General features: G+C 40.9%; 3 protein-coding genes across 3 annotated transcripts in view; 1 reads left to right on the plus strand and 2 right to left on the minus strand.

Moving 5' to 3' along the window:
* Positions 1-719: 719 nt before the first annotated feature.
* Positions 720-9,321, minus strand: wdr20a (WD repeat domain 20a). Its single transcript, XM_088354837.1, has 3 exons — positions 9,042-9,321; positions 3,413-3,595; positions 720-2,328 (listed from the first exon to the last, which is right to left on the minus strand). Exons 1-3 carry the CDS (start codon positions 9,288-9,290, stop codon positions 1,024-1,026), a joined length of 1,737 nt encoding a protein of 578 aa, XP_088210963.1. The 5' UTR covers positions 9,291-9,321; the 3' UTR covers positions 720-1,023.
* A 3,352-nt stretch (positions 9,322-12,673) lies between these two features.
* Positions 12,674-16,976, plus strand: LOC148352015 (uncharacterized). The gene is made up of 5 exons (XM_088354524.1): positions 12,674-12,728; positions 12,851-12,894; positions 12,951-13,025; positions 14,904-14,981; positions 16,424-16,976. The coding sequence occupies exons 2-5, from the start codon at positions 12,868-12,870 to the stop codon at positions 16,823-16,825; spliced, it is 582 nt and encodes a 193-aa protein (XP_088210650.1). The 5' UTR covers positions 12,674-12,728; positions 12,851-12,867; the 3' UTR covers positions 16,826-16,976.
* Positions 16,977-20,805: 3,829 nt separating this feature from the next.
* The window catches only part of dync1h1 (dynein, cytoplasmic 1, heavy chain 1), a 35,439-nt gene continuing 28,453 nt past the window's right edge, over positions 20,806-27,791 (minus strand). The window contains exons 68-77 of the mRNA XM_088355179.1: positions 27,512-27,625; positions 26,984-27,154; positions 26,685-26,902; positions 26,488-26,591; positions 23,863-24,071; positions 23,594-23,747; positions 22,314-22,456; positions 22,075-22,243; positions 21,295-21,419; positions 20,806-21,233 (exon numbers count right to left, since the gene is read on the minus strand). Coding sequence (XP_088211305.1) covers positions 21,105-21,233; positions 21,295-21,419; positions 22,075-22,243; positions 22,314-22,456; positions 23,594-23,747; positions 23,863-24,071; positions 26,488-26,591; positions 26,685-26,902; positions 26,984-27,154; positions 27,512-27,625 — 1,536 coding nt within the window. The 3' untranslated portion in view covers positions 20,806-21,104. The remainder of the gene's footprint in view (positions 21,234-21,294; positions 21,420-22,074; positions 22,244-22,313; positions 22,457-23,593; positions 23,748-23,862; positions 24,072-26,487; positions 26,592-26,684; positions 26,903-26,983; positions 27,155-27,511; positions 27,626-27,791) is intronic.

Raw genomic sequence — 27,791 nt, forward strand, 5'->3', positions numbered from 1 at the left:
TGTATCGGTCCATTAATTCATACATCGGACAATTCATCCCCGCCGATTTCCTTAACTGGAGGATCTTGCATATCATGTTGTTTTTTTGTATATAAAAATCGGAATGAAGGACTTTTTGAAGGATTTGTGAATGGCAGGAAGATAGTTCTAACGTAAATTTACGAACTTGAGGATCATACTTTAAACCAGTGGTCCGCAAGCTTTTCTGTACGACAGACCGATTTAAAGACCATATTCTCGTGGCCTGGCTTAATAATTAGTAATAATAATATAAATATTAAGCCAAAATCTGCTATTTAATTACTATACCACCAGGGATTCAGATGGTATTAGTAAAGGCATTTGATTTCATCTAATCTGAACACTTTTACTCACGGTACCACGTTGTACGTTGTTTTGGCTGAACTCTCTCCCATAATACTCTATTACAACGTTGTGAAACGTGTCACCGAGTAAGAATAGTGTGATGAGAGAAAATCTAATGCTTTTCCCATTGTCATCTTCAATCCTAATGGTCTATGATTAGGTTTTGCCACTCTGCTGTTTCAGTTCCCGTTGCATCCACCGCTTGGCAAATTAGGTCGGGGAACTTTGTTGACGGATCAATCATGGCTCAATTACGGTGATGTACTAACGTATAATCTCAGGGTAACGTGCACACAAACCTTGAAGATTTTTTGGGGTGGTGAAAAATGAATGAATCCAGTATAAGCAAAACATAAGGCAACTTATTTTTCATTCTGTGCGTCCCAATACCAAACACCCACAGCCCAATGGTTGCAGACCACTGCTTTACACTATGATAGCAAAATAAAGCAATTATTTCAAACATGTTTAAAGTGTGGGAGTGGTCCATGGTCTGCTGATATAAAATAGTTGGGAAGCACTGCACAGACAGAAAATAACAAAACATCTTTCATGATTTGGCATAAGAGCAGCTGCAGGGAGGCCTTAGTGATATGCGACTCGTATTCGAAATTTGCTACACGCTCGTCAGTCTGACCCGCCGGGACGTGCCCCGGGTTAAAATGAACTCACCACTTTTCCCGGCCTGGCCCACGTGCAAATAAACCCCTCCTGACAAGCGGTCACTAAACAATCCTCTAAAAAAATGAGCACAGTCAGCCTTTCGTGCGCTATCTTTTTACAAATGAGCGGCTCCAGCAGCGGGACGTCCTCCATGCGCGGGCACAGCGCCGTGCCGAGCGTTTTGGCGGCGTCCGCTTTACTCTTGCTCAGCACGTTGAGCTTGTCGCTGCTCTTGCTGCTGATGTGGCCCATGCTGTGATTGCGCTTGTGGTCCTTTTCCTGATGGCGCTCCTTGCGCTCGTGCAGCGATAGCGTGGCGAACTTGCTGACACCGGACGCTAGCGCGCCGTCCATGATGCCGGGTTTGTTGGAGTTATTCGTCGCTGTGTTGATGCCGCTGGAAGTCGTGGAATGGGGGAGGCTGTTGGAACGAGGCAGGGAGACGGGATTCGCGCCGGTGGTGCCGTTAGTGTTGGAAGAGAGGATGGTGGAACCCTGCGGCGGCACAGCGGCGTTCATTACGTTTGTGTGCGTCCGTGTCCGTGAAAGGGGCAGATGCGGGAAGAGGATGTCCTCTGTGAGGTCCCACAAGCAGAGTTGAGTGTCCTGGCCCACCGAACTGAAGCGGTACGTGACGCTTACGGGCCGGCTTTCGGCAGAGTTGCGTTTGGAAAGGCGAGATTGCGTGCTATTGGCGCGATCCCGCCCCGGCTCGCCCGCCGGCTCCTGAAAATCCTCGTCGCTTCCGCTGAACTCCAGCGGCTCGCTCTCCTCCACGCTGGTGGTATAGTGGTCAAACGCCACCACGCTGACCCACGACTTGTGGCCGTGGCCGCGGGCGATCACCCGGCAGTCCAAGAAGGACCAGACGGTCACCAAATCGTCCTCGCCGCCCGCCACGATGTACTTGCCGTCGGGGCTCCAGCACACGCACAGCAAACCGCCAAAGTAACTTTTCATGGTGCCGTGCAGCTCCACCGCGTCAAAGTTAAAGACACGCAGGAAGCCGTCCTGGCTGGCGCACGCCAGGAACTTTCCGTCGGGCGAGAAGGCGAACTCGTTGAGGGCCCCCTCGCCCACAGTCCATTTGAGCAGGGGGTTGCGCGTGGATTTGCTTTTGCATGTGTGCACAGAGTAGCTGTCCCCTTGCTTAAGGATTTGGTAGTGTGGCGCTGCAGTGCCGCAGGCGTGCTCCACGTTGTAAAGGTACATATTGCCGCTAGCGTGCGACACCAGGAAGAGGCTATCAGAGCCCGGCACCCATTTGACACACGTCACCCGGGACTTGTCGATTAGTCTCTGTTGGGACATACAACAAAGACAACACCGAAACATCACAAATCTTTTGTTTTATTTTATAAGCTGCGATTCAACACCACACCAACAATATATGTTACAATAGGCTCGCTTGCTGACATTCACGTCTATTCCCTTCAATGGGAGTGAGTTACGGGGTTCATACAACTTTTTCATGGCCATTCAAGCACTTTTTAAGCACTTTCAAAGACAATATTCCAATTTCTCCTGTACCTTTAAAGGAATAAATTAGGTGTGAATCGAGTATTTTACAGGGCCACAAATATATCTGCAATTTACATAAGTGATTTTAATTCTTGCGTGGGCATTTATCAAGACATATGATTTTTAGATATTGAGTAAATTGTGATTTTTTTTTTTAGATAAAATCTTTCACCATATAGGTTTTGGGTAAAAATGACAGGAATACATAGCTTAAATTTTCAGGTGCAAGAAGTTCTTCCCATTACAATTTACCACTAAGAAATGATACCTTAAATTTTTTGCATGGCCCATAATAAATGTCCATAATTTGTAATCCTTGCACAAATACACACTTCACAGGGCACTATGAAGTTGTAGCCTTCATCTGTACTTTTAGGCGCGAGCAGTAGTGGGCGCTAATGCCTCATAGGATAATGCCATGCACACTAATGATTTGATTTATTTCACATCAGACCCAGGCCACTTTAAATGTGGTCATAAATCCGATTTATTTATATATATATATATATATATATATATATGATTTTTTGGGATGCAACTCCCGTGTGAACACTCAAGACGGATTAATGCTACCTGCATGTCATATGCATTGCTAGATACGCTCTGTTGTTAACATCCATGAGTACTTCCGCAAACACTGAGCGCATTGCGTGTGACATCACGCGGCTTCTTCCGCGCATGCAGGACACTTGCGGCGTTTACACAGGAGATCGCATACAAGTCGCATTTAGTAAGAAATGTGGACAATCTGACTAAAAAAAACAGATTTTACAAAAACACCAGAATTGAACATTAAGCTCTGAAATGTGAACCTAGCATTTGTCATCATAGAACTAAACGTGACAAAATTGATTTTTCCCACCTCCTCATTGAAGAGCTTGCTGGTCTCCTTCTTGATTGGGTCAATGAGCTGGACCTGCCCGGCGGAGAAGCCCACGAGTAGTGAAACGCTCTCGGCCGTGGCCGTCAGGTGGTTAAAGTCGTGGCAGGTGGGCTGTGTCCCCTTGTAGATGCGCTTGTCGATGGGCTTGCTCAGGTCCGCTGCCTACACAGGGAAAATGAAAGCAATACTCGTCACAGGGAAAAGCTGAACCTGATCAATGAATAAATAAGTCAAGTCATGTTTATTTGTATAGCCCTTAATGATAAAAAGTCTCAAAGAGCTGCAAAGATCACCATTACAACATCCCCTGATCTGAAACATACATGGGGGCAATAAAAAACTCAAAGACCTCAGGACGAGAAAAATGAAGAAACCTTGAGAAGGGGCGTCACATGAGGTAATCCCCTTCCAGAATGACCAGGCTGCAATGGAGGTTGCAAGTGTATCAACAGACAATGCAGAGACATCTAATCAACATCAAATATAGGTAATAACAGAATGTCCAGTTGACTGCTTTCTGACACAAAATCTAGACTGATGCAGCAGGTTCTATATGCTGGCGTACATCAGGTCCAACTGCCAGTATGATAGCTTGAAATGCATACCAGGCTCAACCTTTTCCTTCAAAGACAAGACGACCAGAGTATGAGGTCAAACATCACTCATAAGCTATAGAATGTAAATATAAGTGTGTCTTAAGCATTATTTAAACACTTCTACCGAGGTTGCAGAATGAATCTTAAATGGCAAAGCATTCCACAGCAGTGGGGCCCGAATGCAGAACGCCTGTTAACCTGAGGATTTCTTCTCTTAAAGTCACTAGTAGACCAGAATTTGAGCAAAGGCTCATCACAGGAACATAGGGGAGCAATCCATCCATCCATAATCTACAGCGCTTATCCTCAGTAGGGTCACGGGGGTGCTGGAGCCCATCCCAGCTATCTTCTGGCAGTGGCCAGGGACACCCTGAACTGGTTGCCAGCCAGTTGCAGAGCCATAGGGAGCAATGAAATCAGAAAGATATGGGAGGGCAAGTCCATGTAAAATTATGCGTGTTACCAACAGAACCTTCCTTTGGCAGTAATAACTGTAATGACAAAATATTGTTATGAGCACCAGAACGACAAAATATAGACATCGCAGAAAGTGAATATGATTTTGGGTGTGTTTATTATAGGAAATTACGTCACTTCCAAACATACAAGTGCTCCAATACTGAACGGCACACATGCCTTGGCTAAGAAACAGACATCACTCATTCTTATCAAGTGCCATTATCTTAGCTGTATACACTATTAATGATAAGAAATCCAAATAATCCTAAAACTACTGATGCAACTACATTGGGCAAACATAACGCCATTTATGACCGAAGAGGTCTCTTAGTAGCACGTGTAAAACAAATTCTTGGCAGTGATCATCTTCTAAAGTAGTACCTTACATTAAAATACACTTTGTATATGCATAATACAGAAAAATAGCACATTGGGTCTTGATTAGGACACTCGTTTGCCAACTTGTTTGGGCATCTTTTAATCTTAATTAACAAACACCAAAGCTGTCAATCTTGATGAAACCATCATTCAAACCCGAGCAGGAGTGGGACAAAAAACAAAAATAACAAAACAAATCTCAAATCTGATCGCTAAAGTTCAGAAGTCCGTACAATCACAACAGCCTGAGCCATGTGACCAGTGATGGCCAAGATCTCCAGTGGCTCATAGTTAGGAGACATAATCAAGTTGTTCCATTACTTCTATAGAAAATCTAAATACAGTAATTTCCATGAGGAACGTAAATGCTTAGAATCGTTTTAACAAGTAGTGCCAACTGATTGAATGTGATTTTATTTTTTTCTATCGGGTCGATGATGTCTAATACGGCCATTATCGTATAACATTATGGAAAATAAAACTATCACAGATTGATAGTCATGTTTCAAGGCACCCACAGGTTTGACCTTTCTGTGAGGTATGGCAAACAGGCTGGATCAATAATGCTTAAGAATCTCTGTGACCTTTAAGTTCAAAGTTTATCAGCCACATGTTGCAGTAGGAATTTACGCAAGAGCTGTGGAGTCGCAGACAATGCTTAAGACTGTTTCAAACTCCCCCAAGAACGCTTCATCCGAAATCACTGAGAGTGATCAAGGCGGACAAGCCTTTTTTTTTTAACACGAAATTTAAATGCAAATGTAAAAGCCAACATTTATCGGAATTTAATTACAAGAATTTAAACTGGAAATACTTGTTAGACTTAAATGAAAATTGTTGCAGTATTAGTATTGTTCACATGTCGCTGCCCGTCAATCCTGAGCTCAGCCCGCACAGAAAATAAACGACGACTAAATGATGAAGGTGCTGTATCTGAGTCAGATCAGGAGGCTTCTCCTGCTACTGGTAACCATGCAAACCAGTACTATCAGTTTCATGTGGGGAGGGAAGAGAAACTACCCCAAAAAACGGGCCTGGAGAGAAATGGGCCCCGCCAGGCTGTACTTGCTCAAGACACACCACAGGAAGTGGTGCCCCTACGACCCACTTTAAGGGATCGCTCAACTTTGTAAGAGATACAATAAGTGCTTATCAAAGCTGAATTGAAAGTTGTTTTTTTAGTGATAGCTAACTGCAGTCAAATTAATAAATACCTTATCGTTGCTGTGATGCAAAAAGGAAACATTTTTTTGTAATTATGGAATTCTTATGAAACGTATAAGTTGAAAAAAAAAATGTATAAAGACCAAAAAAAATTAAGTTATGTATTTTTCACGACATCGACAATATTAAATAAATGACCTGGATAGAGGTATCGATTATTTTGAGTAATAGTCAACTTAAAAAGTATAGCTAGAGCTTAAATTAAAAATGCAAATTTATACTATTTTGCATGAATATGCGGGTCTAAAACAATGATTTTAAACTATGTGAACTCGTCTGGTGTGTTTTAGATAGATAGATAGATAGATAGATAGATAGATAGATAGATAGATAGATAGATACTTTGTTCATCCCCGAAGGGAAATTCACATTTCCAGCAGCATCCCTGAGCTGAGAACAATCGAGAACAATCGAAAATAACACGGGAGCTGCTGGAGTGGCTGCCATTCGTGACGGCGCCGGAAGAAAAGATTCAATTTGAATCATGTACAAACAAACAAACAATTGAATCATGTACAAACAAACAAACAAACAAAATATTCATGTTTCAATAAGTGGAGTGTTAATAAAATGGGGGGAAAATAATTTCTGATACTGATATAACCAGGTAAAACTAATTTTAAGTTACCTGTCATAAAATTAGTGATAATTTTTGCCAGACAGATCATTGTTATAGAGTATCTGGGCGGTTTTCTGGAAAACTGCAGAATACTTTTTTTCCCCTGCCCACTGCCCGGAGATGGCTGGGATGGGCTCCAGCCCCCCCGCGACCCTAATGAGGATAAGCGGTACGGCTGATGAAATGAGATGAGACTTTTTTTCCCATATGCAGTGGGAAGCAGTAGATAGTTATTTTTGATAATGATCTGATGCAGAGATAGATATAAAAAAACGAAGGGAACCTATTTTGTTTGGAGATTACATCTGAGTGTACTGTTCCAGCCCATAACTTTGTCCTATTAAAAGTAATTTTTTTCAGGGTCGTTTTATATAGGAGGAAAAAAACTAAACATGTATTTTTAAAAATAATAATTCTGGCAGACGATTGAAGTGTATCTTTTCCAATTTTACTATAACACAAATTTTAAAAAATCTAATAAAACTAGAAAAACGCTAAAATTGAACAAAATTAGTTGCCAACATTTTTTCTTTGTACTCAAACTTAAAGAGTTAATTTAGCCCACCCCATTTCCAACATGGCGACTAAATTAAAGAAAGGAAAAAGGAAAGTTGACCGTGCAGGCACCCGCTTCCAGGACAAGTGGAAATCCAAAACTACTGCGTCTGCTTAATTTGCCAATGAACTTTGGCTGTTTTCAAAGAATACATTATCAAGAGCCACTGCCAGACAAAACCTGCAGGTTGCGACAAACTAACTGAAAACGGGCGGCAGTAGCTCAGGAGGTAAAACGTTCGTCTTGGGATGAAGAGGCCGAAGTTCGATTCCTGGCTCCTCTGAGTTATATGTCAAAGTGTCCTTGGGCAAGACACTGAATTCCCCCGTTGAGCAGGTAGTTGCTATCAGTCAGTTAGTGAGTGTAAAAGGGAAAGTGTGAAGCACATTGTTAAGTGCTTTGGGAGGTCTTCATTGACATGAAAAGCGCTATATAAATGCAGAACAAATGCAAAAAATACAAATGCTGAATGCCGTGAAAAGGTGAAGCAACTGGAATATGTTTTAACGACACACCAGCGTTTGTTTTTTTTACACAAAACCCTGCGAGTCAAATGAAAACGCTACAAGAGCGAGCTAACGGAAACGGAAGAGCAGCTTCAGCGACAGACTGCTGTCACAGTCTTGTTCCACGGACAGACTGAGATCATTTCTTCCTCATGCCATGAAGTTCTTTAACTCCACCCGAGGGAGTAAAAGCCCACATTAAACCCCACCTCCACATTTGCATATTAGCCTTTTTTGATTACAGTGTGTATTTTATGTAGCACTATTTAAATACTCTATATCAACACGTGGGCAGCACGGCGGCGCAGTGGTTATCGCGCGTGCGGCACAGTTCTAAGGTCTCGGGAACCTCGTGTGTGGGTTCAAATCCAGCTACCGGACCTCCTGTGCGGAGTTTGTTTGTTCTCCCCGTGCTTGCGTGGTTTTCCTCCGGGCACTCCAGTTTCCTCCCACATTCCAAAGACATGCATTTCAGGTGGATTGGCCGGTCCAAATTGTCCCATGGTGTGAATGAGCGAGCGAGTTGTCTATCCCTGTGTGCCCTGCGATTGGCTGGCAACCAGTTCAGGGTGTCCCCTGCCAACTGCCCGATGATTGCTGGGATGGGCTAGGGCACCCCCGCGACCCTACTGGATAAGCGGTGCAGCTGATGAGACGAGATGAGATATCAACACGTTATATTGGGTATTTCTGTATTCGATTTATTTCATTTTATTATTAGTGTGAATTTCCCTACGGGGATGAATAAAGTAATTATCTATGAGGGTGCGACACTGCTCGCCAACGTTTTACGGAGGGGGGGGGGTGAACTTATTAAAGATTGTTCAAAGAAGGACAAGCTGAAAACCAAATCTGGCCCGCTTTTCTGAAAAGTTGGATACCCCTGACCCATTTAGCAGAGACGTCAAAGCGTCTTTAGACGTATTTTAGACGTCTTTTATACCTAAAAACTCCCATGACAGCTAATTTGACACCTGTCAGAATATGGAGCGTAGACAGGTGGTACAGAACCGCTCAGTCTCGTACGAACCCACAAACATCTCACAGATACTTTAAATACTAAATTCGAATGTTTATAGCAACATAAGGGTTTTTAAAGCGTAATTGACCTCGAAATAGGCAAAGTCAGACGAATTGCTAAGTTGCTAGCTTCGAGCTAAGAAACCCTCTCGGTTCCGTTCCAAAGTCCCACAAGCCCACCAGAGTGGAGCATAGAGTCCGGGTGAAGGAGCCCGGGGTTCGGATTGAAGTGACCGTATAGGAAGCGAACCTTTCGGACGCCTTTGTAGATGTAGAAGTAGAGCTCCCGGCCCACATTGAAGCAGATGCGGTCGCCGTTGCCCGACTGGTCGTTGACGTTGACGAAGGAGACCTTGACGGGGTTGGAGCCCTGCGAGTTGAAAGGCACTCTGTTGGGGCGGCTGTATTCGGAATGCGTGAGGAGCTTGTAGACGCCTTCCCGGGTGGTGAACTGAGTTTTGATTTCGTTCATCTCCTTCCCTCCTCCCTCCGCCGCCATCTTTGAAAGGAGCCTTCATCCCTTTCCTCTTGGCCGGATGTGACGTCACGAGGAGGGTGGAACGCTGGACTTTACATATAAATGGGAAGTAATCCCTCGACTTTTGCGGTGAACCGTTCCAAAATCACCCGTGTTAAGTGAATATCCGTGAAGTATAAACCATACTCAACTTTATCGGAAAATTACAATACTCAGGGTTGGGTAGGGTTACTTTAACTGGATTACTTTCAATTACTATTGGATTACTCCAATACCAAATATGCTAATAAAAGAGAAAAGAAACTAAATATGAATAAAATGACTAACTTTTGTGCAGGCTTGGGGAGTAACGGAATACATGGAACGGCAAAAATGATGTGGGCAAGCTGTTTGGATTTATTTTCATTTTGTTTCTGTCGCATTTTATGTTAGTTTTGCCGGAGATCAAAGAGATCAGAGCCAGGAGAGAAAGCTTACCACGTGTTGTGAGTCATAATTTTATTCATATTTAGTTTCTTTTGTCTTTTATTAGCATATTTGGTATTGGAGTAATCCAAAAGTAATTGAAAGTAATCCAGTTAAAGTAACCCTACCCAACCCTGAGAATACTTTGCTAAAGTTTTTTATTTATTTGTGATGCAATTAAAAAAGGACAAAAGTGTCATACATTTATAAATCTATAGAGAACAATCCTGTCATATGGAGAAATATAAGTATTGAAGGATTTCATACATTTGACTATAAAGGATTTTATACGATCGAATACAAATTACATTTCAAGTCAAGTTAAGTCAAATTTATTTATATAGCCCTTAATCACAAAAATGTCTCAAAGGACTGCACAGGATTATAATGACACAATTACCTGATTTAATGCAAAAGATGTTGTTTACAGGGACGGTGGGATCGGGACGTAAGGCTGATAAGATAATCAGCACATCCAGACGCAGAAAGGCCCTGATGACGTAGAACCACTCGGTGTTGTTTTGAGTATTCCAGACATCGCGACGCTTTTTGACGAGATGGTGAAGCCCAGGGGGGCTTCCTTGGCACTCCCATGGGAGGAGTCGGCACGCCATTATGAGGGGAGAAGATGGCCAATAGGAGAGAGCTAAAGGACTTGAGAAAAAGGCTTCCCACAGACGCCAACGACACTAATTCGGCCGTTTTCGATGGAGTACACTTAGTTAAATTGTTAATGAAATTAAATCTGCCCCCGTGTGAAAATGTCGGCTGTATTGTTCATCTTTTCCCTAAAGAAGCGAGCGCGCATAAACTGTTGGGTGAATGTAGGTTGTGTTTGGTTAATGGAGTCAGATAACTTTCTTTCTTCCGCTCCCTTTCTTTCCCCCTCTCTCACGACTTCTCTTTTTATCTCTTTTGTTTCTCACACTCTCTCCCTCTTTCTCTTCGTCCCGACTTCTCTCCTTTTCCCTGCCTCTTTCTCTTATATCTTTATCTCTCTTTTTCTTTCTCTTTAATCTACTAGTCCGGCCCCTGACAGAATGTTTGTTCTATCGTGTGGCCCCCGAGTTAAAATGAGTTTGACACCCCTGCCCTAGTGGGAGGTGGCTAGAGTCAAGAGCACACTCATATTCACCAAACATTCTTCCCCCTTTGCTCATCCCAAACTGACACCGAACATAAGCCCACAGAACAACAAAGAGTGAGTTGCTGTGCCATGCAACCCTTCATCAGCAGAGAGGCCCGACAGCACACATTGGTTTACCCCCTCCGCATTATATGCGTCATTCTTAAGTAATCTTCGCCATTCACAACTATCCCTAGTACGCACTCTTGCATCCATTATTTTAACCTACATCGCATCCAGAGCACGTTTCACCCCATCCATCCAACTATATTTGGGCCTTCCTCTCCTTCTATTTCCCACCCTTTCTACACTACATACTCTTTTAGTGAAACAGCCTTCATCCATTCTTTCCATATGTCCAAAACATCTCAAAACATTTTCATCAACCCTCTCAGCAAACTCTCACCACACCAATCTTTCTCACTTCGTCGTGTCACGCCACACATACTACACAAACATATGGTTTCAAAGACAGTAATCCAATTTACTCTAAAACTCTGGGCTATACATAACTGTCCACACTTTCATACAATCATCATTTGCATCCATTCGCAGATCTCTACATCATACCTGTCAACCTGTACGTTTTTGCCGTACAAAGTATGTTTATTATGCATTTTAAGACGTGTACTACGTAAAAGGAAATCTGTACGAAAAAACGCAAATTTGTCAAAGATTGGTACCATCCGGTATACACCGACTATCACGAAACAGCAAATCAATCAAGTCAAACGAGTTCGAGTTGTGTAGTGAAAGGAAGTCTGTCTTTTTAGAGAACCAGCTTTTTCGGCTCAACTCATTAAAGAGAACCGGCTCTCAAACGGCTCACTGGCAATGGGGCGGCAGTAGCTCAGGAGGTAGAGCGCTCGTCTTGGGATCAAGGGATCCCAGTACGAATCCCGGCTCGTCCTTGTTACATGTTGAAGTGTCCTTGGGTAAGACACTGAACCCCTAATACCCCCAATAAGCAGGTTAGCGCCTTACATGGCTGCAAGGCCGCTATTGGGAAATGTGGAGCACATTGTAAAGCGCTAGAGACAATATAAATGCAGATCATTTCATTTTTCATTTCATATCATTTCATGATGCATTATGTTACGAATGTTTATGTTGTATAAAGAAGTTAAGAAAAAAAAGGAAGTATAAAAGGAGAAAATGAAAAAAGACAGGTTTGTGGTTATCCCTTTAATCAGTACATTACCAACAATAATTGAATGCAGAAAATGATTTCATAATTTGAATAAGAAAATTTATTATTCTACTTAAATAAATTTGCATGTATTTTTTCCTTCTACAGTGAACGTCCAAGCTACTTCATTTTTGAACTTTTTTTAAGAATACACCTCAGTCTTGTCGAGCACAACAAAATGTGAATTAATAATATATATGATATAACGAAACACATGTACAACACAACATGTGAAACTACATAAATAAACACGTTTGAAAAAAAGATGGTGTAAGATTATTTTGTATTTTGTAAGGGAAAATATGACAGTTTGTATGGGCATGGAGCCCTGAAGTTTGACAGGTACGCTACATTGAAACAATCCGCTCAGCACTCCTGTTGCCTTGCACCTAGTCTGTTAATGCAATGTATAAAAAAATGCCAATTATCAAACAAACAATCAAACAAATAAAATCAGGAACTAAAGGTGTATGTTGTGTAATGTATTAAAAAAGATTTGGTGGCATTTGTAATCAGGAAAAGGAAAATAATTACCCGTTAGAAAAGGCGTAAGTGAATTGGTGACGTCATGTTTTACGACACTTTCGAAATTACGGCTTAATTTTCAAACGAGTTTCCCGGCAAAGCATTAACACTTTCCGCGTGGTTTACAGACGAAAACGAACACTTTTAAATCCAGGTAAAACTTTTTAACACCTGTGATTATTTTTAGTTTTACGACCCTGCCATTTTTTAAAAGACTTTTGAAACTCTGATATATTTTCAATTTTTTTTAATTATTATTATTTGTACTTGATTTAGACCTCAGCGAAATCATCATGGAGCAGCTTGCCTTCAAATACAAGGTCAATACTTTTAATTAAAATGTATTTTTATAGTAACAAACTCTTTGTGATTTCAGGAAATGTGTAAAGTGGAATCCAGCACCGATTCCGAATCTGAAATTAGTCCAAGGTGGTCCGACACAAGCACGATGGTACTTTTTATGTCACACTAAATGTTTATAAATAATGTCTGTCTTTGACAATAATGATATATATTTCATAATTCATAATTCATATTTTTTTACACAGCGTTTTCATTTTTTTAAAATTTATTCGTTTAGAAATAAAAAGATAAGCTCGTTTGTTTCCGTGTTTTGCATCAGAACGCTAGCATCACAACTCATGTAGGCTATAAAAGAACATTTATGAAGACAATCAAAAAAAAATACAATAGTTTGCACAATGGAAACAATGCTGAAAAGAGCAAGAGGAAAATGAGCTGCAGTTTTAAATATGTCCTCTCGATGTCGCCAGAGCCAGGCGCCACTCACAGAGACACTCTAGCTGTGATTATTTTCCCCTTTCTCTCTCGTCTGACCTTTTCTCGTTCTTTGTCTCTTCCCCTTCTTTTTATCTCCCTTTCCCTCATTTTTTTTCTTATCTTTCTGTCTTTCTCTTTTTCTTTCCCTTTCTTCTCCCTTTCTCTTTTTCAATGTCTTTCTCTCATTGTCTCCCCTTCTCTCCCTTTGTTCTCTCTCTTCTCCCTTTCGCTCTTTGGTGTCTTCTCCTTTGCTCTCTGCTTTCTCCCTTTCTTTTCTCTTTTGTTGTGTCTTTTTCCCTCATTCTCCCTCCTCATCTCCCTCATTCTCGCTCTCTCTTTCGCTTTTTCTATCTTCCCCTCTAATTTTTTCTTTCCCTTTCTTTCTCTGTACTTTTATTTGTTTCATTCTTTGTCTTTTTTATTCTTTTTCTTTTCCTTTCTTTTTCTCTCTCTTTCAATCACTTTCGCTCTCCCCTTTTCTGTTTCTCTCTTTTCTCTCTTTCAGTCTTTCTCTCATTGCCTCTTTCTCTCCCTTTCTCTGTTTTCTCCGTTCCGTTATTTCTTTTTTCTATTTTGGTCCCTTTCTCTGTCTTTGCCCCTCTTTCTCTATCTTTTTCTCTCCATCTTACTCTCTGTCTCTCCTTCTCTGTGGCTCTCCTCTTTCTCTAAATATTTCTTTCTTTCCCTGTCTTTCTCTTTATTTACCCTTTTTCTCTTTCTTTTTCTCTTTTATTCTCTGTCTTTTTCCTTTTCTCTTTTTATCCTCCCTTTCTTTCTCTCTTTCTCTCCCTTTTTGTCTCCACTTCTCACACTTTCTTTCTCTTCCTTTACCTTTAATTATTTCTCTTTCTTTTTTTTCTCTTCCTCTCCCTTGCTTTCTTTCTCTCACTCCCTCTCTCTTTCTTTGATCTACTCGTCTGGCCCCTGTGAGACTGGTTTTCCCACCACGTGGCCCCCAAGCTCAAAATAAGTTTGACACCCCTGTTTTATACCATGATAACAGCCATTTGTTAGAAATGCTAGTTATGATCAAGTGCTTTAAATCAGGAAATACATTTTCTGTTTCTGAGGGTCCCCCATATAAACCCCTCCCTCCTTTCTGGCAAGATTACAGTCCAGGAATCCATGAAACCTTGGAAAAAATGCATTTGAAATTTATGAGATCGGATCGGAAGTAACACAACCTAACAAACATCTCTCCCATTCTTCTTTGTTATAAAAATACTAAAAGGTAAAATGGTCTGCATTTATATAGCGCTTTTCAAGTCAATGAGGACCTCCCAAAGCGCTTTACAATGTGCTTCACACTTACCCATTCACACACACACTCACACACCGATAGCGACCATATAGCCATGCAAGGCGGCTATTGGTGTGTGAGTGCTTATTGGGGGCGTCAGGGATACAGTGTCTTGCCCAAGGACACTTCGACATAATACACGGAGGAGCCGGGAATCGAACCTGCGACCTCTTGATCCCAAGACGAGCGCTCTACCTCCTGAGGTAATGCCGTACTAAATACGTACTAAGTATGCACATTTTGTGGCAGGAATGTGTAAGCAGTGCACCCGAGAGTGGAACCTCAAGACGGGCCTTGCCGAATGGACGCCGGGATTGTTACGCTTTGGTAAGCAAAATGCCTTTAAAGGGGCAGTGTGTATTATTTGTCACTTACATGTTGTTGTATGGGGTGGGCAAACTACAGCCCGCCAGGCTTTTTCATCTGGATGATCAAAATTTAATCATGGTAAATGAAACAGTAATTGAAGTAGGTTATTAGCAATATTTGTGTGTCTACAATAAAAATACAACAGAAATGCAATAAAAGTACTGTACATCCCCCCAAAAAATAATACTGCAAATATATGACAAAAATCTACGATGGAAATACTAAAGAAATACTCCAGAAAAAATCTACATAAGTACTACAGGAATACTATTATCAAAGTACTTCAAAAATTCTATTGCATAAATACCACTACAGTTAAACTGTAATGCAAAGTACTACTACATAAATATTAGGACAGACATACTACAAATACACTGACGAAAAAAATATCATGACAGAAACACTACAAAAATAGGACGACAGTAATACTACAAAATACTGCAGGTATACCACAAAAATCTATCGAATAACTACAAAAAAAAACTATTGTGAAAGTACTTTAAAAATACTACTACATACATACCACTGTAGTAATACTATAATGCAAAAATGATACTACAAAAATATGACAGAAATAGTACAAAAATATTACTGCAGAAATATTACAACAGAAACACTAACAAAATACAACTACAGTAATACTACAAAATACAATAGATATACATCAGAAAAATCTGATATGAAAATACTAAATACGACAAAAATACTACTATGGAAATACTTCAAACATAATTCTACAGAAATACGACAACAATACCACTACAGTTATACTACTACTACATTAATATTAGGACAGATATACTACAAATATACTGGTGAAAAAATGTTATGACAGAAACACTACAAAAATACAACGACAGTAATACTGCAAAAATACCACAAAAAATCTACTATGGAATAACTACAAAAATACTCCAGAAGAAAACTACAGGAATACTATTATGAAAGACCATTGTTGTTTGATGCAGGGATTCCAGTTGTTTTTTTAATTTTTAAAGTTGAGCGGTATAAGGTTTGAATTTTAAATGAGTTAAAAGTTCACTGGAAATTAAAAATAAATGATAATAAATGAAAAAATATTCAAAATTACAGTATATTAACAAAAAATTTTATTAATTGTTTGCTTATCACATTATTGTTGGTTATAAACTCAAACCTGTCTTTTCCTGATTATTTTCGTCCTTATTTTTTTTTCCTTATCTTTTGTTTTTTCTTCTAATTTGACATTTGTTTCCAGCCTTTTTTTCATTTTCCATTTTTGTCCCCTGGTGACGCCCCTGATAAAGCCTCTTTGAACTCAGTCGGGCGTCGTAAACACATATTTCATAAAGAAAATATTCAGCTTTTTAAAGACACCTCAAACGACGCACCCCACCTTTAAAGTTTTATCCCAATTGCAGTTTTTGGATCCGTACGACGGGAGCTCCGAGGATTCCGACGAGACCAACACGGATCCCGGTCTTCGGAACGGGCGGGCCAGGATGAGAGGAAAACCGGGACGGGGCCGGTTCTTTTTTCGCAGCGGGCACTCGATCCTTCAACCTCCCGCAACCGCGGAAGAAGCCGGAGTGACGCCTGAAAACGTGGGGAACCCCGACTTTTGGTTGTACGAGTTGAGTAGTGGCCAAGCAGCATCTGCAGCAAGCGTTCAGGACTACCAAGTTCCTGAAGGAGGTCCAAAGACCTCCACCGCCCCGTGTAATCTCCACCTGGTGGTCAAAAGAAAGCTTGCCGCCGTGGCGATTGACGGTTTGGACCTGGGACCAAGAAAGAGGCAGTACGTGGTCAGCACGGAAGGCTAATCGAGAGGTTCTGCGACAGAAGCGTATATTTGACATTTGCACCAAACTTTATTGCACTTCATCACTTTTTTGTTGTTTTTCCAAAAATACATCATTGTTTGACATGCAAAACACTGTATTCTTTGTAAACTGTTGGGTCGCGGTCCTCCGCCTCGGCAAAAAATAAATGCCGGTCATTTACACTCCTCGACAGTAGGTGGCGATAATGCCCTCAAATGCGAGTGGACATCCGCTATATCGCACCGCAGGAAAATGCTGGTAAAGTTTGAGCAGAGCCAAAGCTGAGAACATGTAAGATATGTATTTTTCTGTGAAGACAAAGCTACCTATGTCAAGAGTTTTTGATTTCATTAAAAATCTATTATTTAACCACTAGCTGTCACTGTATTGCATAGTGCAACTGATAAGTGTTAAAAAGCACAAGGAAGAATTCAAACTTCAAACATACAGTAATTCTAGGCAAGGCATATTTATTTGTATAGCCCACAAAAAGTCTCAAAGGGCTGTACAGAGCACGACAGTACTCACTTTATATTGTACTGTTGAGAAGAAAAGACTTGAAGTCCATGTTGCCTATTTGACCAGTTATCTCAAGTTGTGAGTTGTATTTATTTTTTATCTATTTTCACTGCAGTGTTAAATGCAATTTACATTGTTTAGAACTGTTTACTTTTGTTGTCAAAATAATTGAAGTACAGTGGAATATGTCTACTTGAGCAGTTGTCAGACTACAGAAATACTACAAAAAATACCACCAGTTGTATCATGTTATTGTATTACGACATAAATATTAGGATGGACATACTTTACTACATACTGCTGAAAATTTTATGAAAAAAATAACAAACACAGTAGTACTGCAAATATACCACAAAAATCTATCAAATAACCCCCCCCCCCCAAAAAAAATCCAGGAATACTATTATAAAAGTACTACAAAAATACCTGAGACATGTTTTGGTATTTTGGGTAGGCCTATACAAAATGTCAAGAGAAGAAAAAAATAGAGTTAAAAACAAAGGAATGAAACGAGAGAAAAAAACGCCTTTTTCGTCATTAAATTAAAAGCTGCCCTATATAATGCACATATACACATACAATCTAAAGTGACATAGAATTTTAAAGTAGTGCAATTACGAATATGCGGAAAAAAAGATGAAAGACAAAGAAGACAGGCTTGTGTGTTGCTGCAGCAAGATGACAATTTGAAGATCGTTTTCTTCTTTATGTTGTGTCTTTTACAGGGATCAGAATTTTCCGCGGATCCGCGGATTTCCGCTGTTTTTGAACCCCAAAGGTCATTCCCGTAAATCGTCTAAATTCGATGAGAAAATATTTTGGGGGGGTGAGGTATGATACGTGACTGTTTCATCACCCCAAGTTAGCAGTTAGAGATCGCGAGAAAAATCGACAAAAAGAAGCGCAGCGCATTAGATCTATAACACAAAACAAATAGATCGACTCCTACCATTGGTCGATAGGTTCGCTGATAACCAATCAGCGGAGCTTTTGTTCAGAGCATTGGCTTTCTCAAACATGGCGCTCCTTCCGGTCTTTTCAAACGGTGAAATGAGTGTTTGAAAAAGTAAATATGAAAATACTAAGAAAATAAGACGAGGCTTTTGTCTCCGAGATTGATAAAGGAATCAATAAATTTAAGTGGTCATGGCTGGAGAAGACTGTCACAGTAAACGGTAAAATCGGCGCAAAGATCGAGGAAGTTACAGAAACTTTGAGCCAGTTCATCGCAAAGTGTGATGTTCCAGGGAAAGCAAAGTGTCTATACTGTGTCGATCTGATCAATTATGGTACGCGATGTTGTGTGGCACTGATCGATCATGCTAAAATGAACAAGCACAAAGCAAATATAGCTTGCCGGCGATCACATTATGCACTCAGATCCGCATTTAAAATCGGCAGTGAAACTAACAGTAACACCACCGGTTCAACATTATTGGCCGTTCCAAATCCTTCCACTTCAAATACTAGCAGCAGTCAACCACTGGTTCCCCTGTGTGACAGAAAATCCCAATCTGAGGTATTTATAAAATTTGTTATAAACATGATTAAAATAAATTATTTTGTATCATCATGATCATGTTCAATATTACAAATGCTTTTAATGTCAATATATTATTATTATTTAAATTTATATATATATAAAATACATGGTTTCTGTTTTGTTGGATTTAATTCTTTCTAGTGTAATTTTCATATAGCAAATAAGATAAATGCTGTTGGCTTCAGGGGGGCTTCGCCCCCCACCAGGCTCCGCCCTGGACCTGGCCGGGGCCTGCGGCCCCTGGCTATTTCACCTGAAAATGAAAATCTCCATTCTGATCCCTGCTTTTAGAGTTTGAATTAAAATGTAAAATCTATATTAAAATATATAAGAAATTATAGAATGTTGAATGTAAGGTCTTGGGAACCTTCTGTGTGAGTTCAAATCCAGCTACCGGACTTACTGCGGAGTTAGTATGTTCTCCCCGTGCTTGCGTGGGTTTCCTCCGGGCACTCCGGTTTCCTCCCACATTCCAAAGACATGCATTTCAGGTGGATTGGCCGGTCCAAATTGTCCCTAGGTGTGAATGAGCGAGTGAGTTGTCTTTCCCTGTGTGTCCTGCGATTGGCTGGCAACCAGTTCAGGGTGTGCCCTGACCACTGCCCGATGATTGCTGGGATGGGCTCCAGCACCCCCGCGACCCTACTCAGGATAAGCGGTGCAGCTAATGAGATGAGAATATTTCCTCGATTGCAGTCATACAAGACTGCAGAATAACCTAGCGTTTCTTTTAAAGTAACAGTGTGCACACCACTAGAAAGGAGCAGAGTTGTGTTCTTTAGAAGACTCGCAACCGAAGCTGGATATATACCACTTGGCAAAATTACTTACATCCAGATTTTCTCGCGTGAGCAAGGATAAATTTCAGCCAGCAACAGGACATAAAAGTGGGTGGTAATCCTCACCAGCAATGACAAAAGACAGCAAGCTGGATACACCCGGAGCAGCTGATAAGAGCATATAGCTGGAGTTGGATAGAGCTGGTGTAGGTGGCTAACTTAAGCGTCTTGTGTGAGAAGCTACTTCAAAGGACAAAGCAAGCTTTACCTAAAAGAAGCCGTTAACAATTGCTGTCAACAGAAAGCCATAGTCTGCAGCTGAGTGGCTAGAGAAGGAACCTGTGGAAAATGCCTTCATTATGGGAATCTTCGACCATCACATACAGGGATAAGCAGTGGAAATTGGCCTTTAGGTGCTTAAAACACCGCAGGGACAAGCTACCTTTGCAAAATGGCCTTTCGGGCTAATGTAATCATAATAAATTTGACTTCAAAGCGCCTTTCAATACACCCAGGGTGGCTGTAAACAGAATATCAAACAACAAAAAGCACGCAAGTAATACCAAATAAAGTTAAAAAACAGGGACGGCATGTGAAGCAAATAATTATGAATAGACCTCTCTAAAGAGGTGTTCGAGTCTGGATTCATACGCGGAAAGGGTGACTGAATTCCAGAGGTCAGGTGGTAATGAGTTCCAGAGCTGGTGGGCAGAGCAGCTGAAAGCTCTGCTCCCCATGGACCTGAAACGGTAGATACAGTGAGATGGAGGGAGGAGGAATATCTGAATATGCGGGGTAGCGTAGTAGTAAATGACTGCCAAAAGGGTCAGCTTCAAGTTGTGCAATACAATTACAAACTTATAAGTCTGTCTGTGAAGCAGTACATTGGTTTTGCCTATTAGAATCAATATTGTAATTTTACACTACTAAAGGTTACTATATTCTACTCCCTGGTCCCTTGCATACATACATACATACATTATTTCAACCATTAGTAAAGCTCATGAAAGAGTATAGAATTGGAATATTTTACAATAGCTTTTTCTGTTTGAGATACAAAAACACCAATTCAAATTAAGAATCACAACTGGAGCATGAATTGAGTAGTCTCTTTAAAAAAATAATTGCAGAATCCCACACATTTTTGCACTTCTCATTTTAATCAAGCAAGCTTTCTTCATTTCCAAATACAACATACCTGTTCGTTCATATAAAACTTGTTCCTTCAGCCAAAATATCCTCTTTTCAAGCGTCACATACCAACTAACAACTTCCTCCGAACCTTCTCAAGTACTTGCAAAGTAATGTATACATTATCTACGATTACTCCTGGTTCACAATTGATTCTGAGCTAACTAAATAGGTTGTTAAGAAGTGCATACACATGATTAAATGTTAGGTTAAATAGCGGGTGATTTCAGACATCTTGTAGGATCGATTAATCTGTACACAAGACGGCCACGCCGCGCTCATAGAAGCTGTGAGGGTCCTCCTTGGTGGCGATGTCGAAGTCCACCGTGAAGATGAGGTCGGACCTGGTGAAGTTCAGGTAAACGGGCAGCGTGACCTGAGAGAAGGAAAAACACAGAAGTGTCAGCACAGGGATAGATAGACGGCATTTTTCTCACCGTGTGTCTCTTTTCTCCATCGCCTTGCTTGATCCAGCGGAGCTGTGTGAGGGGCAGCTCGGTAGAGATGGACGTGGACAGGGACAGCTTGTTATTGCCGCATGTCGCCCCCTGCAGTTTGAGCCCTACGGTGCACAATATGTTGGTGTTAGGTTAAACTAGTAAAGCAAAAATGCTCATGTAAATTGATATAAACCACTCTGAATGGAGCAACTGGATTCTCAAGGTTAAGGTTGTAACACTTTTGGCACCATCTTAAGCCACAGTATGAGTCATTTTTCGCAAAAAGATAAAAAATAGAAACCCAAACTACGGCCTGCTGTTTTTCAAAGCAATGAATCTATTTATTAAGATACTTTTAGTGACCCTGTTGTTGGTGATAGGAATGAGTGGAGAGGTGTTGTGAATGGATAGTGGGATGTTGGACGCATTCTCAGGGATGGGCAGGGCACCCGTATGATGCGGCAGGGGTAAACCAGTGAAAGCTGTCAGGCCCTGCTGTTGAACAGAAGAGTGTGTTGCGTCACTCTGACCCGAGTGACATGGCCGCTTTCTTTTGTCTGGAGGGACGAAAGCATGACCAGCTTGGGTGCCGATGTGCTTATCTTGTTTGGGTGTTTGGACATTTGGGTTATCCATGGTCAAATTTTTGGTGTTTTTTCCTTTTTTCTGGTTTTTGTATATGTGTGTGTCCTGCTGTCAGTCTCCCTCTCGAGTAATATGACCAAGGTAGATTGATAGAAAGTTTCTTTATGCAAATGAAAAAAAAAAAAGTCAGACCTTTAATGCCGAAGCTGCAAGCGTCGAGTGTGGCGCCCTGGGCGTTGGTGACGTTGACCTCCAGACAAAGCTCCTCTAGAGACCAGCTGTTGGCTTGGGCAACATACTGCCGGGTGGCAGTGATGTAGGCCTCGGGCACAAACAGGCTCCCCAGGCAAACGTGGATGTTCTGGGAAGCGTTTATGTTGGGTTGATAACTCTTGTGGTTTAGAATCTTAACTTGTGACACGACATCATACCTTCAGTTCCTTAGCGCCTCCGCTAGCCGCGCCTTGCGAGATTTGCTGCAGCTGTTTGATGCGCTCGCTGAAGTCGGCCACCCACTGGATGACGGTCATCGAAACCGGCACGGTGTAGCGGCACCAGCTGCGAGGGAGGATGCCTGCAGTCAGGAAACAAGACAAAGATTGTTTAGAGGAGATCTTAGATTAACAAAAGAAAAAAAACTAAAGATCAAGGGAAAAAAATTACCAAAATCTTGCCTATGCATTTTTTTGTCATTTGTTCAGATGATACTCTGTACTCTGTATACAGGCAGTCACATATGTCCTTGATATTTGTCCACATTTCACATGCAGGAAAGTATTTAAAATTAAACCAGGGGTGGGCAAACTACTGCCTGTGGACAACATACAGCCCCGTATGACTTTTTAATCCCGCCTGCTGAACAAAAACCTTTTAAAAAAAGTTAAAACAAATACAAATATGATTTGGTTCCAGTGTGTCTTTGTGGTTCCCTCCTCCATAAACTTTCTTTTCATAAAATGAAAACAAACAACACTAATGTATATGTAATTTTTAATATCAATTTTTTTTATCGTGCATTTATCTGTATTTGCAATTGTTTTTTTATGCATTTATTTATCAAGATATTTGTCAAATGTCATGGAAAAGAAAAACAATGAATTTTATAACATTTGGTGCTTAAAGGGGCCATGATATTATCAAATGGTCTTAATAAACAAATGTAACGTAGATATAAACATATGCATGTTTATTTTTCGATAACACATTATAAAAATAGGATATCTATTCTCCCAATGTATTAACATCGTATCAAATTGAGACTATAGGAAGATAAAAAAAAAAAAACAATCTAATCACTTCATTTTTTGTCTTCAACTGGCTGCTCTGCCAAATATTTTAAAAGAAAATAAAAACAATATTTTATCCATATTCCAAATAACTAAAAACCTTAATTGAGTTTCGTTTTAATTGAATTTTTAATGCCGACTCAGAATTTCTGTCACTTAAAAATCAGTTATTTGCACATTTGAATGAAACCTCAATCGACAGGCACACTCTAGTTTGGATACCACTTTCACTCATAGCAATATTAATTTATATTCATTTATTTCAATTATTGCATGGGTATGATCACCTTTGAGTAATGTTTTTATAATAAATCATATTTGTAATAATTTTGAGTTATACCTGTGACAGTTTATAACTAATTCAACTTGTATTCTCTTATTTTGAATGGTGTGTGTGTGTCTAAGGGAAAAACCATGTAGATTACCTTTGACCAAGTCACTGATCAGAGTGCGCAAGTAGTTAGTCTGCTTCTTCTTGCCCTGGCACACTAGCACCACATCAGACAGATCCTGACGCACCTCCTGAAGCATCTTGCCGCCCATCTTCACCTCACGCTCAAAGAAGCGGAAAAGCGGGTCCTAGCGAGCGGGATTAGAACCAAGTTGTAAGAAACACCTCAGGGACAATTCCTTCAGGAGCTTTACCTCGTTGCCCTACGAGTGAAAACCAAAACTGCGAGTTGCGTTCTTTTACCTTGATGTTCTCCACCGTGCGTTTGAGGGGATTGACGGTTTGAGGCATGAGCTGCAGCCAGTTGGCGGCAGTGGAATGGAGTGTCCTCATCCAGGCTGGCTGTGCGTCGGTGGTGGACGAAGTGCGTTCCTTCTTCTCCGTCTCGTAGGCGAGGTCATCCTCATCCTCCAACATCTGCATTTTCAGCATCTTACCCATCATGTCAGTGCCTGCGCAGCCCAGCCAGGAAAAGGAGGTGGAAGTGAGCAGGGGGGAAAGGGGGGACACAAGAGCACGGGTGGGGGGGATAAATTAATAAGTGGAAAACAAAGCTCTTCTCCGTGATGGCTCCGGGGTAGCTTCAGTTTTGACAACAAACAAATAAGGATTACATGACAAGGCTTCAGGCAAGACATTTATTTTGTGTAACATTGAAAAGTGATTCTTCCATTTTCTGTGACTGACACAAAATAAAGTGACAGTGTCTAATAGTTAGCCACTAGAGGTTGTTGATGCTTGGAATACAGCAAAAGCGTGTGCATTGGAACAAAAAACTACAGAAGCTTGAAAGATATCAAATGGCAAAATTTAGAAGCCTGCTTCCATAATTTCCTGCATGAGGATTAATTTCAACCAATGATATGACATTAATTCAGTGTTAATATACCGAATGGTAAAAATAAACCTGGAGCAGCTCAAAAGAGCTAGTAGCTGGAGTTGTTCAGCGCTAGTGTATGCAGCTAACTACTTTGAGGGCAATTCAACTAAAAAAAGCCAGTAAAAAGATTGTAAGAGTGAACTGTATTTACAGCTAACAATCGCGTCTAGTGAGCCATAGCTTAAAGCCCAGTGGTAACATATTTTACTCCATCCCTTTTAAACTTTATAAACATTGTACGCCATGATTGCAAAGAAAACTTCATTGGCATGTTATGTTAAAGACAATAAAGACAATCTTGAAACATGAGTGGCTAGAGAAGGAAACAGAGATAAGTGGAATATGCTTGAATGACAGAACTCTGCAAACATCATATGCAGGGCTCAGCTGTGGAAGACAAGTGGCCGTTAAGTGCTAAAAGCACCACCGGGATAAGCTATCTTTGCAAAATTCAGGCTTCCACAGTAGAAGGATGTCAACTTTTTCAAGTCTAGAACTGTAATTACAAATCTCTAATCCTCAAAGAGTTTGACTACAAAAAAGCTTATTTATGAGAAGTATTTTGATTATTTGAATTCATTTTATTATTAGGCAGCACGGCAGCGCAGTGGTTAGCGCGTCCGCACCACAGTTCTGAGGTTATGAGATCAACCCTTCCTGTGTGGAGTTTACATGTTCTCCCTGTGCTTGTGTGAGTTTCCCCCAGGCACTACGGTTTCCTCCCACATTCCAAAAACATGCATGTCAGGTTAATTGGCCGGTCCAAATTGTCCCTAGGTGTGAATGAGCGAGCAAATTGTCTGTCTGTCTGCTCTGGACTGGCTGGCACCCAGTCCAGGGTGTCCCCTGCCAACTGCCTGAACATGGCTGGGATGGGCTCCAGATCTCCCGTGACCCTACTGAGGATAAGCGGTGCAGATAATATTATTTTTTTCAACGAATTAAGTGTTTTTGCACCATTTGGGGCTGCTACATTATACACACTGAGGCTTTAATATTAAAATACAAGTTGTACACAGAGTCAGGTATTACCTTAAAAAAGGAGGGTTGGGGGAAAGCATTTGCAGTGCGAGAAGGGGAGCTCACTTAATTATGAGGCACACCGATTTCGTAATTTCGAATTTGAATGAGATTGAAAGAGTGCAGAAAACCTGTCATACTTTCCAGCACCTCATTCAATGTGTACCAGTTCAACCCGCTTTTAACTCACTGCTAGAAATGTCTACCTAATAACAAGTGAGCTTATATTGAGGGTAGGTGAGGGGATGATTACTCAGCAAAGCGACATGTTGGCTCTGAAAAAACAGCTGCTGGAGGGTGAGGATACACACTCCTTTAAACTTGTAAATAAGATTAGAGGGGAACAAACTGCGCGACGACAATATAAAAGAGCTGCCGGATGGCTACAACACGATGACAGGACGCTGTTAAGTGCAATCATCCCTCCTGCTTGGATTATGAAGTAGTCAGTGAATATTAATACACTGGAAATAGAAAGGAGATGGTTAATGAATTGTTGTGTGAAAATGGTAGAAATTAGGGATGCACTGAATTCGCTGCCAAAAGTGACCAAATGTACATTTTTAGTTTTGGCCGAAAGACACAAATCTAACAAAAAAAAAGATAAGAGTTTATGTATCAATTTGTTGTCTAAATGTCTTTTTTGTGTTTTATGAGAATATAATATGTGAAAAACTTTAAAAAAGCATCCAGTGATATACCCGTAAGTAAATAGATAACTTAACTTGGATAGATTTCTATGTTTAATATTTGGTTTTGGTCCCAAATCTTCCTTTCAGTGCATCCCTAGCAGAAATGCAATTCAAGTTTTCATATTAGCAACAGATCAAATGAGGGCCCTAGACAAAAATGATTCAACTCATTGTTTTCTAAACTGTGTTAACAAGGCACAGCAAAATGTTAGAAAAGTGCATTTGTGGCATCCTAGTGTCGTTATTAGATCAAATGAATAGAGTGCTGCAGCATACCCTGAGTGGTGAGCAAGACTTTTTCTGCATTGCTGGGCAATCCCAGCCAAGAAGGAGTCTGAGTGTCTGGAAGCATCTCTACCCAGTGCATAAACTCCTCACGCCTACAGGAAAAAAAATGGAGAAAAATACCCCATCACATACGGGCAACGGCAAACATGCAGAGACGGTTCAGAAATGTGTGCACAATGACTGACCGAATGCCATCAGGCATCTTGATGTCTTTGTGACCATCCACCTTAAGCGCCAGTTTGAATTCGCTGTCGAAGCTTCCCTTGGTGAAGATGCGATCCAGGAAAGTGTTGAGCAGACGCTGGTCGAATTCGTTGTCGATGCGGCCACCGTAGATGGATTGCGCCATCAGGGTCTTTAGCGCAGCCCAAGGGATCTTGTCTGGGGCGATGTTTTGACGACCCTGCAGATGTAACGGTGAGGTTTTAGATCCTGTACGAAGAGATAATCTTACGGAGAAAGCCCTTCATGCATCTCCACCAACTTTTGCTGTGTCATCGAGCCAGGTATCGACAGTATCACAGGCAGAGCGAAGGTCCGACTCCCCAAACTCGTACTTCTTGGACCATCCAAGTGGTGCGTAGCGCAAACGTTCTTGGATAACGGCGTGGAACCAGGCTAGCAAGAAGTACAGCCGGGCACGCTCATTGGGAGCCTGTGGAAAAATAAAGGGAAAAAAATTTAATGAATACAAATGAAATCAGATTTAATGGTCATTTGTACCAATACTCGATAGCTGTTTTTTTACTGATACTGATAAAATACAGCCTCTGGAGAACTACTCAAGGACTATATTTTTTTATTGCGCGCTATAGTTAGGGGGGAAAAAGGCAAAACACATGCAAAAACACAATTAATTTGTTGTTGTTGTATTTACAATTACAACAACATGATATAGCTAACAGGCAATAACTGTGACTCTAAGTTGTCTGTTATCAGTTCAATTATCTACCCGATAATAAGCATGCATCCCAAGAAATTAGGAAGTGTTTAAAATGTGTGAATGTGGTACCTTGCACATGCGAGCAACTGGGATGCTGCTGAAGGTGCGCAACATGTTGGCCTTGACACCAGGAGGGGGCTCGAACACAAAGATACGACCGGCACGTAGCAGATTCACAGGAACCTAACAGAGGAGAAATATGGATGTAATGGATAAATCTTAAGTTGCTTGCACCGTCTTCTGTTCAAATCTATGAGAAGGCAGAAATCACTGTTGACTGTAAAAGCCAAATAGCTAGATTGAGATATCCAGTAAGCTTAAACATTTCACTTCCATGTATATTTCATAG

The sequence above is a fragment of the Urocampus carinirostris genome, chromosome 15 (assembly GCF_059441175.1).
Source record: "Urocampus carinirostris isolate Australia breed hairy pipefish chromosome 15, RoL_Ucar_1.0, whole genome shotgun sequence".
NCBI classification, from domain to species: Eukaryota; Metazoa; Chordata; class Actinopteri; order Syngnathiformes; family Syngnathidae; genus Urocampus; species Urocampus carinirostris.